The sequence below is a fragment of the Varanus komodoensis genome, unplaced genomic scaffold (assembly GCF_004798865.1).
Source record: "Varanus komodoensis strain SLA01 unplaced genomic scaffold, ASM479886v1 scaffold39, whole genome shotgun sequence".
NCBI lineage: Eukaryota > Metazoa > Chordata > Lepidosauria > Squamata > Varanidae > Varanus > Varanus komodoensis.
The window spans coordinates 103,402-116,275 of NW_025335922.1; the positions used below are offsets into that span (position 1 = coordinate 103,402).

The 12,874-nt window shown below is 39.9% G+C and overlaps 2 protein-coding genes across 2 annotated transcripts in view; both read left to right on the forward strand.

Annotated features, from left to right (window-relative positions):
* The first annotated feature begins 5,314 nt into the window (after positions 1 to 5,314).
* DNAL4 (dynein axonemal light chain 4) overlaps positions 5,315 to 12,874 on the forward strand; it is a 12,354-nt gene continuing 4,794 nt past the window's right edge. The window contains exons 1-3 of the mRNA XM_044441146.1: positions 5,315 to 9,043; positions 9,163 to 9,344; positions 11,557 to 11,640. Of these exons, the coding sequence (XP_044297081.1) occupies positions 9,273 to 9,344; positions 11,557 to 11,640 (156 nt within the window). The 5' untranslated portion in view covers positions 5,315 to 9,043; positions 9,163 to 9,272. The remainder of the gene's footprint in view (positions 9,044 to 9,162; positions 9,345 to 11,556; positions 11,641 to 12,874) is intronic.
* The window catches only part of LOC123028854 (extracellular serine/threonine protein kinase FAM20C-like), a 30,867-nt gene continuing 29,619 nt past the window's right edge, over positions 11,627 to 12,874 (forward strand). The window contains exon 1 of the mRNA XM_044441144.1: positions 11,627 to 11,640. The gene's annotated coding sequence lies outside the window, so the exon portion shown is untranslated. The remainder of the gene's footprint in view (positions 11,641 to 12,874) is intronic.

Consider the following 12,874-nt stretch of genomic DNA (forward strand, 5'->3'; position numbering starts at 1 on the left):
AAAACATCTGGAGGTACATAACTTTCCCATCTCTCATTTAAAGGAACTATATAAAAGATGCTGCTGTTCCACATTCTCCAAATGATTGGTAAAGGAAAAAAATTGACATAACTGAGTAGCCAAGGAGGAAGAAACTTAGGCTTCAAACAGAGTTGAACAAACCATTAATTTTGCAGCAGAACAGAAGGAGAGGAAGGGCTGACTGAGATCACTGAAATGTTTTCCCCAGAAAATAAAAGGTTCCATAAAAAAGATTTAATTAAAATGGCACAGTTGAAAACAAACACTATAAATATGTGCCAGAATGCCTCACAAAAGCAATGGATTGCCTAACAATGAAAAAATAACGATAGAATTTCTGATATGATTACAGTACCTACTGAGTGGAAGGGAAATGATATTGTGGAGCCTAAAGCTAAAAGGAGGAAATTAAATTTTTTTACATTGCACATGGAAGCTATTTAGGTCTGCAAAAAAGTAGCATATATAACAATCTCAATCAAAAAGCAGGGGGTGGAAGGAAGCAGGTAAGGGAGCTGAGAAAAAAAACAAGGTTCAAGAGGTCCAGGAAGACAAAATATTGAGAGTGTGTTTAGCAAATGGAAACCTGGTGTACATGCAGACAGCCAAAATGTGAACTGCCATAGGTAAAACATTAATATAGGAGAGTAAATAGCCAAAACATATGCAATAAATACACAGCATATTTTAATTCAGTATCATTTCTATAAGCCTGCATAGCAAGTTCCACCTAGGCAAATAGCACTTCCCTAGCCACATAGCCCAGTGTTGTCAGATACAAACAAGGAGCCCAACAGAATCTCCCTGCAAATGGTAATTTACTTCTCTCATGTTGGGGTGGAGAATACCAACATTGGCCTTTTCCTCCTAGGGAAGTGGTGCCTCCCTCCTCTTTTACAGAGGGCAGTTAGTCCTCTTTCTGAAGAGCTGCCAGAGGACAGGCCTCTATTTTGAAGGCATCCTCAATTGGAAGGGCTGTCCAGTCCAAATCTCAGGTAAAGAAACATCAAAAAGGAGAAGAGGGGCAATTGGATAGCCAATAGAACAAGACAAACAGATTAGTCTTCCACACTATGACAAGACATATTTCTATGTAAATCATATAAATTATATCTCAAATTGCATCTAATGTATAAACTGGCATGTGCAAATATGTGTCCTCTTCTTTGGTAAGTCATAAAAGGCCACCCTACCTCCTGCATCCTTTTTTCTTACAGCAGCACCAGAAACCACTTCACCCCTGATTGTAGGATCCCTCATTTTCCTCTCTCTCCTAGTTCAGCCTTTACATTCTTGCCAAACAAACATCTGCATCCCACACATCTTTCTTTTCCATCCTCAGGCATACTAGGGCTCTAAAACTTATTTTTGCTGGTCCATCATGATGGGTTGAGTTCATAGAGGTGCCATATGATCCCAATAGGCCAATCCTGTAGGATTATTTCCAACCCATATGTGGCAGGGCTAGAATGTCTTTCTTTTATGCCAGTATATATACAACAAGTTTATAGAAGAAGTTCATGAGCACTGTCCAGTGATCCTGGGAGTTCTTGACTCCCATTAGATGATCCCTCCATCTAGGTTCATATATCCAGAGACTTCCAGCTAAACAGGGACTTTTGACTTGAAAAGGAGTGAAGACAACTGTCCCTTTTGAAGAAGAGGCAGGTTATTGAGGTAACATGAGGTAGCCTTTTTCAGTTCTTACTTATATAAGAATTCTTGTATGTCTGGCAGCACTATTATGGCCTGCTAGGTGATTTGGTGGCAGCCCACCGCATTTTTCAATCCAAGGCAAGCAATAAAGCCAAGAGGTTTATCAAGCTCTAGGTCACTTTTATACAAAGCTGAGGTTTGAATTCTGTTTGATGGGGCACAGGTTGTAGAAGTTGGATCCAGGTTATGCCTCAAGCTGTGGGCACGTATTCTCTGCTTCTCACATATATTTAATGTACACAGGAGGAGTAGAACTGCATCCACTGGCCCTTCCCTTTGCACATTCAATGTTAGTATGAAATGTTGGTATGTGAGTACATTTGTATACACACAGGATTCTTCAACACAGCTAGGAACCATGATTATTCCAACAGGGCCTGGTGTCAGAGGTTTCTACCCCATCCTGATGCCTCCACCCCAGCAAGATTACTAGTAGCAGAGGGGTAGCTGATGCCACCATGGGCAGCATGGGGTGATATCAGCACCAAATAACTCATTGCACTGGGAAAGCACTGTGCAGTTCTGGCCCTGGCAGAACTCAGTTTCTTTTAGTGTGCTGGCAAAAGATCAGCAGATGCCACTACCATCTTAATTTCATGAGAATGCCTCAGGACCCTAATTTAGTTCCTTCATTCTGAGGAAATGAAGATGGCAATTTTTTAAAAATTAGCACTGAACCCTAACATGTCAAAAATATGTGTGGCAAAAATTAAAAATCAAAGGGATGGTATCTGCCACCGTGGGTCATTGCCAGTCCTAGATCCCAATCACATCAAGCCCTATGTGCATGCTTTATATGACTATCTGCCATGATGGCATCACCGGGACCACTGCTGATATTTGTTAATCTGTAAAAGGTAGTACTGGCCTTAGGGGTGGGGAAGTTGGGCAAGCACCATATTAGCCAAGCTGCTGGGAGCACCAAGCTGTGACTGGTGATGTCCATGCTGTTTGCAGTTCTCCAGAACAAAGAAAATAGCACCTATGCACTGTGTGGGGTGCCATAAGATGTTTTGGATCCTTTCCTCCAACTGTGGCTCTTCCAAGTCCCTGGGATCCCCAAGCCTTACCAGAGAGCTGTATCAGATTGCATGTTAAAGTTTCCAGTGGTACCAAAGTGAGACATTTTCTGAGGATGCTCCCAGAGCTCTTCATAAGCTCTAACTATATTGGGTGCTTTGTTTTTAGTTCACCAATACTCCACTGACAATTGTTATTCTGCAATTTTTTAATCTGGTCTGATATGAATGGCCTGTCCTTAAGAGTGCTCTTCCTATCTGCCAAGGCAAAATCTTCTTTTAACAGCCTGAGCTATGTACCCCCACATAAGTTATTCACCAAGACCTTGGTCTCTTTCACAGAAAAGCTTTTTCTGCTTCGATGCTTTCTCCTTCAGCTAAAGTAGGTCTCAGACAATGTTATAAACAACTTCTCTTTTATGTCTGCGTCTACAACCTTTCCACTAGAGAATCATATGCTGCAGATTGTAGTGCCATTGGACCAGCACATACTTGAAAATCAGCAGTCTGTAACCCTATTATCTAACTCTGGTCCTGCAGAATTCAGTTTCTTTCATCTAGTCTCCGCAGTCTTTTGAGCCTCATTAGCTCTTGCCATCTTCATTTTCTACAGTAGTTCCAGTTTTAAAGTTTGCTGAAGGGACACTTTTCACATTGATCTGCAGGAGAGCCGTATCACATTGCATTGTCTATCAAATGTATGTCTTCCTGGATTACATCTCCTCTATTTGGGATTTGAAACCAACCCATGAACTATGGTAGAATGTGTGCATAGGGCAGCCAAAAGCACTTGGTTGCAGCACTGAAAGGAGACATCGTTGCCTTCCATAGAACACTGGGTTAACAATTTACACCTCCTGCCTTTATTTGCACTGGCAATGTATTGCCATGTGCACAAATCAGATGAATGCTGGAACATTTGGCTGGTTTTTCCCTATAATTTTGCATTATGGCAGCACTCCAATATATTTATATTTCCATTGTATACAGGCAAAACAAGTTAACCCAGTATTCCCTGACCTGGTGGGTGACTTTGGGCCAGTCAGGCTCTCAGCCCAACAAACCTCACAGGGTTCCGTTGTGAGAATAAGAGAGTGAGGAGGAGAATTATGTAAAGCACCTTGAGTTCCTTGAAAGGAAGGAGGGATATAAAAATAGTAAATAAATAAGAGTACCTTAACCTATTTCCTCCATCCCATTTTAAACTCGTCCCTTTTATTTTGTATGGTTTTTAATTAAAAAGGGTAAAAAAATCTTGAGCTAAAAAAGAAACGCACAACACCGGATCACAGAATTTACACTCCACACAGAAGTTGGTAACAACCGGGTTTTTTAACTCTTCTCGCTCTGAGTTTTTTCTTCCTTCGCCAAGGGAGGAGAGGGACGAGATTCTCCATCGTGTTATGCGTAAGGGGACAGCGCACAGTTCATTTCTTGTGCCTGAACAAAGCACATTTTCCCTATTATTATGCAACTCAATGATAGCACATCATCGGGGTTTTATAGCGTATCGTTACAACCAAGTCAGAAACTTCTGCAATTACTTATCACCCAGTTTGATCGCATCAGGCAGTAAAAGGACATCTACAACTACTTGCATCAACCGAGCCGTCGAGGAGCCTGAAGGACCCTTTGGCATAATTGACAATGCTCGGAACTTATCCACTGTTCTTCGCCCTTGGTAGCTCGTCCTATGGTAAAAGAGGAGGCGGGTCTTCCGGCTTTGGTTGCTAAGACAAGCACGTTTCTCTCCTTAACAACCACAGGGAGGCTGGTGTTGGGGGCTCGGGGTCGAGGTGGCGCAGGTGAGAGAGAGCGGCAGTGCATTTTGGGCTCCCCGCGTGTTCGGGGCCCCATCTTTTTTCCCCTTTTCAGAGCTGAGCCCTGGATGCTCTCGCCGTCTAGAGATCCACTGGCGCAGCCCATCTCCCTATCCCCAACGAGGGGCTTGCCTTACTCTTGCCCTTGGGGATCCCGCTCCGCTCTGCTTGTCGGGTGTGCTCCCGCCTCTCAGCTGTTAATGGAGTATCTCCCCCTTTCCTTGGGTGACTGAAAGGAACCGTCCCACGTTCGGGCCAACTATGTTGTCACAAGGGAAATCGATGCAGTAAATTGGGGCATAGTAAAGGCAACTGATTATTTCAGCTTATTGTTTTTCAACAGCATATGGGAGGGGATCTGGACTGTTTGGCTGAGATACCCAAATTCTTCTGTTCAGTTCTGAATTTTAAAATAATCTGAGATACTTAAGATAAAAATCATTATCATTATTTAGGATAACATCCTGTGTTATCAGGCTTGAAGTGTACTCTAAACAAGGTGATGACTTTGAGTGTGTACAGAATGTGTGTCCTCACCAAGTGGGCAGCCACAGCCAGCAATCACATATTTGGGATTAGGGGAAGGGCTTTTAAGTTAGAAGATGTACATTTTTAGAAATGAAACGCTGGACACTACTGCTTCCTTTTTCTGGTGAGTGGGCTCCTTCTACTCCTAGCTAAACAGGATTCCCTAAAAGGATTTTCCCTACATTTGCGGATAACAATTCAAGATTAAGAATGTGCTATCAGATCTTTAAAATCATTACAAAGTTTGATGTTGCTTCACTGGGGCTATGGATAGATTCAGGTAATAACTTGAAAACTTGCTAAAAGATATGATTGCAGGATAGGGAGATGGCTTCCAACAAAGAGTTCAATCCAACCTTTAAATGTATGTACTTTCCCAGATTTCCAAGTAGCTGTGTGGTTGGAGGTTAAGCACAGCTGCTAATCTGTATGGATTTACTGCAACACCACATGGTTCCTTTGTGATTTCCAGTTGTCTAATTTGAAATCTGGATATTGCACATGAATAATGACATGCCCTCTTCCCAGGGGTGGTCAGGCATCAATCATGCTGATGTAAATTGTATGCTGATTTATCTTTCCTTGTGAGAAACTGTAATGGTGTTTCAGTCCTAGGTAACTACTTTCATTTGGCTTTGTTCAGATACCACACATTTTTCCTGTCATATCTGCTGTCTGTGGGATCCCAAGAAATGTGCTACAATGGTCAGTAGTTAACTTATTTTGGAGCCTGCCTGTTCATGTGACCAGCTGCCTCAGAATGTCTCAAGCCTATTGTGAGACTTGGATTAATAAAAGTTTCAGACGAAACTTCACTGCAAGGAAATAAGCATGGTATAAGGATGGAGGGTTATCTTGCAGGCAAGGTGAACTTTTTCATATAAAACTCAAGAGAGTGAATTATATAAATTGGTAGTATGAAATATTTGAAAGGGATGTACTCTACTGATACCAGTTTTTACATGTTACATGCCATGAACGCCTCAGTTCATGACCAAATCGGGTCGCGAACACAAATTTCATAAAAATTTTGCCGCAGGTCACGAACTCTGCATTGGGTGATGATCGGGAGTATGCCTGCCTTCCCTGCATGTGCTGGGGTGTGGGGGGAGATGGCCGCGATTGCACCTGACTGCCCTGCCTGAGCGTGCCTGCCTCCCCAGCGCACCCATGATCTCCCCCATCTCCCCCCACCTCCTCCCCACATGATTGCTTGGGGGGGAGATGGCTGCAGTCTTTGTTGTTCTTTGTTACTTCGCTTCAAATTTTTTGAGTAAAATAAATAGTTGCAGAACGGATTAACCTTATTTACATTGACCCTTATGGGGAAATTTGACTTTGCTCATGACCAATTTGGGTCACGACCAGAGTCCTGGAACGGATTAAGTTTCAGAAATTATATCATTATCCAGTCATATGTCACATTTGACCATTTCTAAATTTTGGCACTCAAGAAATGAAACGAATGATGAATAAAAACCAAAGCCACAAGATTTCTCTCAGATGCTATAAAATAGCATGGTGGGAGACTTGTCCAGTTGTCCCATAACTTAAAGGCTCGCAATTCCCATTTGCAACTATACATTTTTGTGATTGCATTGGCTACTCCACCTTTTCTTTCATTATGGAAGAAGAAGTTAAAAACACAGGAAAACCACAAATGAAAAATGATAATACTTGGACCCTCCTCCCACTCGAAAAAAGAAAAAGAAAAAGTAATTGGATGATAAAAGCCCCAACAGGCAGTCCTCCTTTCTGCAGCATCTTTGCAAAGCATTGCAAGAAGACCTGAAGTGTCATTTTAGGTAGGTAAGCCAGAAAAATTATCTGAAGAACATGCAGAGTCCTCTTAACTACATCACAGTATAGAGTGATGTTGAAGTAGGGGAACTAGAGCAATAGAGCTCATGAAAATTTAGAAGGCAAACTTAAACTGTGCACAAACTTTTCTGAAGTGTAGACAAATGTTTCTACTCATTCACTGCCCATCATGCACATACAATGGTATCAAAATTGCTAGATGAAGAAAAGGACTCACATAAATATCCAGACAATAATAGATAAACACTATTCTTGTTTTTCACTCTGGAAGATCAGTGCAATCTTATTTCTAAGAATATAGACCCATTTAAAAATTAAAGCTTAATACTATCTCATATTACAGCTTATACATATCTACCTCTCTTTTGTTCTTGCAGTCTAGTGAAAATTTAGAGATGATATAGCTGAAGGTATTGCCAGGTAGAAACCACACCCTTGGTGTGCTCAATGTTCTCTTAAACCCCTACATCAAATTCATTCTTTAGAATATTACATAGTATTGTTATTCTCATTTCACTTATTAGACATTCACTGTGCATATTCCATATTATGTAGGTCTGCATATGCAGTCACTTGACTGCTTAGGTAATATATGAAGCTAACTTACACTGACTCAAACCATTGGACTCTTTAGCCAATTGCTTGCTCTGTCTGAGTTGCGGCAACTGTCGCAAATTTTAGGCAGAGGTCTTTCCTGTCACCTTTTATCTGATCTTGTTTACTGGAGGTGCCAGGGAGTGAACCAGAGACCCTCTGCATGAAAAGCATGTGCTTTGCTGCTGTTTCTGTCCATTTGTCATAAGTTGTGCACACTAAGATATATGAAGGATTTATTGTTGTTGTTCTGTGGATTTGTCATTCTGGGAACTGTAGTCCAGTTTCTTGTTATAAAAAGCTACACACATTAAGTGTTATATGTTGTTATAATATTTGTAACATCTAAACATTAAACATCTAAGTGTTTGTAGTCACTTCAGATTGTTCTCATCTGCCCCCTGCATCCCACTGTTTTTTTGTCCCTTTAATCAGCCAGGTATATTTGTATATGAGTAAAACATAGTCCAAATGTGCAGCAATTTTAGGCAGCTTGCAAGGGTCACTTCTTTAGAACTGTGCAAGAGCTAACTAGATGCTCCAATCAAGCAATTGCTGCAAAGAAAAATTGCTTTCAGCTTTGTGGTTATATTATTTGTCCTAACAGTTATCCTGAGTTCCCCTCACTAATATAGATTTATTTTCCAAGAAGTGTATCAACAAGCACTCAACACATATGCACTTTAAAAATATGACTGCAAAATTAGATGTCCTTTGAGGATAAAAATGAACACAGAAATGGTTTGTTATAAAAAAGAAGCAGATAAAATAGTATAAAATAATGCAGAATTAAACAGATGCCTTCCTTTAGTGTTTGGCTTGAGTAGCAGTACTAAACGGGGCTCAAGACTTGCATGTTTAAAACTCCTTTGTTTTAGGCTGTTTTTAAGCTGTTTTTAACGTGTTGAGCTCCTTGATCCCTCAGCATAGAGCAGTTCCAGCTAAGTCTTGTTTCCTCAGTAAAGCATTGTACAGAAGGAAAAACAGGAACAGGGAGTAAATTGCTTGAGAAAACTCAAATTTTTTTCTTTAATGAGGAGAAATTTTGATTGTCCATCCACCTTTATGAAGTGAACCAAACAGTATCTTACAAGGAAGAAAGACTAGCAAAAGACAGTGCTTCAGCAAAGCCAACTATGGAAGTTTATTCTAACTGGAGGTCCCCATTCCTAAAGTTAACGAATCTCTCATTTGAATTAAACAGTCTTGATGTCAAGCTTTTAAGATTGCCTAAGGAGAATATTTGAAGTTACACTTCTAGTGTATTTATGAGTACATAAAGTCAATTCAATGCCTGTTAATAAGGCAGGGTGAAGATCAGGGAGAGTCTGACATTGCAGAAAATATGGACAAGTCTTGGCTCCCAAAATGTAGTTTGACCAAATGGTAGTTACTAAGTCAAGCAAACCAGGATAATCACGATCACTACAGTCCATTCATTCATTATTGTTACCCTTTACAGCTTGTGTGTTATACTACCATTAAGAGACAATTAAATAAAGGCTGTGATAATATGACAACCATGTAAGTAAATTCTTTGTTTTTATTATTTTATGGGTATCAGCTGTATGACAACACTTTGTTCTGAAGAGGGTGTTAACTGAATTATTTCTTCCCAACCTTTTTTTCCCTTTAAATATCAGAATATCCAATTTCTGCAAAAACTGTTTGACCGGAATTCTAAAAAGTTCTAGCCTACAAGTGATTGGTTCCCTTCAGGCTACTCTGCCCTAGAGGTCACAGTGGACAGACAATGGCAGACACAGGGGAGGGGAAAAAAGAGGAGGCAGACTATAAGAGGCTTCACAGCTTTCCACTGATAAGGGTAAGAATAGGAACAAAGAGGTATGATCTATTCTTGAATATTGGAGTTCAATGTCATTGTGTTCCATTTTAATCCAGATAAGAGAAATGGGGGTAGGGAGAGAACAAGCTACCATAGTGACTAAGGAGTTTATCAGTGCATTTGAAAATATGAATACCTACGGCACACACAGCTGTCTTGTTCAAAATGGAAGCTCCAGTCTGTTTGCTAATTAATCAGCAAATACCATCTTCTTTGAAGACTACCCATTATTTAGATGTACATTTATCAGCTTAACCATTCCTGAATTTTTGCCCAGAAAGATCCTGGTGCCATCTTACACTCCTTACATATTGCAAGGGTTCTCCTGTACCTGTATCACATGGATATTAATTCTCCATGTCAGAAAAAAAGGAAATGTGAAATAGCCTTCAGCCTAGGTTATGAGGATAGGGAAAAACTGGGAATGTTGACTTTATTTTTTAAAGATATTAGCTTATCTTTTAGAGCATGTTGCCCATACAAGGCAACGTACAAGATTACGTACAAGATTATGAATACAGTACAAGATTATGTATACAGCCTGATGTAATGGCTGATGCCAGGCTACAGTTTAAAGAGACAGAAGCCTTAAGAAAGTGGCACGAAAGCCAGCACAACTTTTCTCATGTAGAAGATGAGAAAAGTTAACCGAAATCTATCCTCAGTGCTTTCAATAGAGTAGATAGATGTGGAGAAAACTGGATCATAAAGGAAAGCAATGTGCTTGTAAAATGGAGAAAGAAATGCCAAACAGAAGGGCAGGTATCATAGGCAGCAAGAGTGTATGAATGACAGAGATAACAATAAATGGGCAGTTGAACATAGGTGGCTGGCTGTGAGAAGACAAGCTAGAGGATCAGAAGGAATATTTGAGGCAAGTAGAAGTAAGATAGTCCTGCTGAGATGGGAGTATTGCAGTGGGTAAGATTGCTGGGAAGAAATCTAGGATGTTGAATTGTCTGTGGAAGAGAAAACAGTGTTTGGAAACTATTTGGCAAAGGCAGTGCTCTTGTTGACCAGTCAAGTTTCTGGCATGTAAAAGTCTCGTGGGGTTGGTGCTCTTTCTCCTCCTGTGAGCCAGAGGATGGCATGATGCCTTTGCTTTCAGGAATATGATGTTTAATTGTTAGCAAAAGTGCAGAAGGAACTAGTGATGTCTGCTTTTCTGTTCCTTAAGCTAGTTTTGTGCACAAATGAAAGTTGTACTGGGTCTACCAGACTTGTTGAAGAACAGAGAACAATAGCACAGCACCATGCAATGAGTCATATGCATGCACAGACCCTGAAATGTGTACCCATGCTTGTCATAAGTAGAATTACTTTTGTTCTTAGATTAGCAATCTATGGTCATTATTTTTTATGTTCACAATATTTCTGACCTGCCTTTCCAAAAGCTCAAGCCAGCAAAAATGATGTATGTGCAGGACAGATTTTCAATTAAAATCCGTAAGTACAGCGATAATGCAATTGTTTGTGAAATTACACAACACACAACTCTCAGTTATATAAAATACCATTCCAGAAGCTCCACTAAGTCTGTTGGGCTTTATATAAGTGTCTGTACCTCAAGAGGAAGGAACAGCAATGCACTTCCTGAGGGAGCTACTGCTGAGAAGTTGCACTACTTCTGTCTTCCCACCTAGTCCACTTTGTATCTCTTCTTTGTGGCTCCGCTAACAGTGAGCCATCCATCTGCTGTCATTTCTCAGCCCTCAAGAGATACTTTAGGTATTTGTCAAGTGCAAGAAAAAGAAACATTCTTACTTTAATAAAAGTTACTATAAAAAAAACTCAAGTCCTTCACTAGATGCAGCATAATTTGCCATAGCTGTATCTGAATACAAACAGCTGGGGATTTTAAATAGAGTGGGCAGAACGGAACAGAAATCCCATCACTTCAGTCCTCTGTCTTAGAAAGATTTTGTCCTTGGGCTGCTTCTCTGAAAACAGGTGGGAGTGCTTCCACCTCCTGTCTTCTGTTGCCTGGACAAGCTGCTCAGTAACAGACATGACTGTCAGTCTTTGAAGTTGTACCAACTTCTATTTTCCTTCTGCACCACTTCTAGTCAGGCATAAAAGAATAAAGGGGATGGGGGGTGGGAGCAGGGTTTTGCTCCCAGCTGCAAATGGGGCTGGAAATGTGGTTTGCTATCATGTGGCTGATGTGGCTGTGCCTTGTGTTTTCTTCCAGCACACAGACATGCCAGAGGAAATGCGTGTAGAAGCCATGGAGTTATGTGTGACAGCATGTGAGAAATATGCCACTAACAATGAGGTATTAGCCATCCCTGAAATGTATGTCTTGGCAACATACCAGACAGGCTGTACTTGTTTGTGTGTGGTGTGTGCAGGGGGGTACATACTGCCTTCTCTAAAGGGGAAAGATAATGGAAGAAAGCAAACATAATTCCATTCTTAAGATGAATAGTATGCCACCATATGTTCCTCCTTTTTAAAGCAAATAATAACACAATGAGTTATGCAACTGCCCTCTTTCCCTGGTCTACTTGTCGTACTTTTTTATTAAATTTTAAAACAGTACTAAAAACAGGAATCATCACAAACATCGGAACTACTGAGTCAGCCCCTTACTACATATCTTTTAACATTCTGTAATCATATTCAGATCCATTTATGGAATCTTAAAAACATTTTTAGATCTAAACCAAGTCCTGTTTCTCCAGCCAGTTAAAAAAGATGTTCCAAATTTGATAGAAGTCACTATCTTCTTTCTCCTTCTGTGGTAGGATCAGTCCATCCATTTCTTACAGAGTCCCGTTTTCCTTGACCAATATTAAAAGAAAGACTCTCCAAATTTGATAAAAGTCAATATCTTCTTTCTTCTTCGATAGTAGCTTCAATCTAACCAACTCTGCACAATTCCAGATCTTTTCATTTTTCTAATATTAAACAGATAAACTCTTCATTATAATAGTTACAAATATGATCAAACGCATTTTTTGCTTACTAGTATTCCAGTCTAATACCCACTAAAAAGGAAAGTGAAGGAGAAGAAAAGTTCCAGGCTTAAAAAAGAACTAAAGACTTTTAGCCCAATTTATGTTCACATGTCTAACATCCATTTAGCATCTTTAAGGACATCTTATCTAATCTATTTAACGACAACAATTATCTATGGTATCTTTTAAACAAATTTTCTTTAAGCTAATTTATTAAAGTTTCATCTAGCTTACACTTCACTTAATCACATACAATTAACTCCTTATAAGAGTCCAGCTCCTTACAATCTTTAATATATCTCGCTTGTAAAAAGAAATCTATTTCGTACAGCTCCTCCTACTCTCATAATAGTAATTTTTAGTATAGCAATTCAAAGACAAAAGAGTCATGCAACTTAGCTTTTGGTCATTCATTTTTAAGATAAAAAAAGAAAAAGAAAAGAATCTCTCATTTTCCCTTATATCACCCACAAAGGAGAGAAAAAAAAGGGGGGGGGGACTCCACTCCTATTCTTCTCCTTCTTAGTTCAGTTTAAATCTTATCTTATA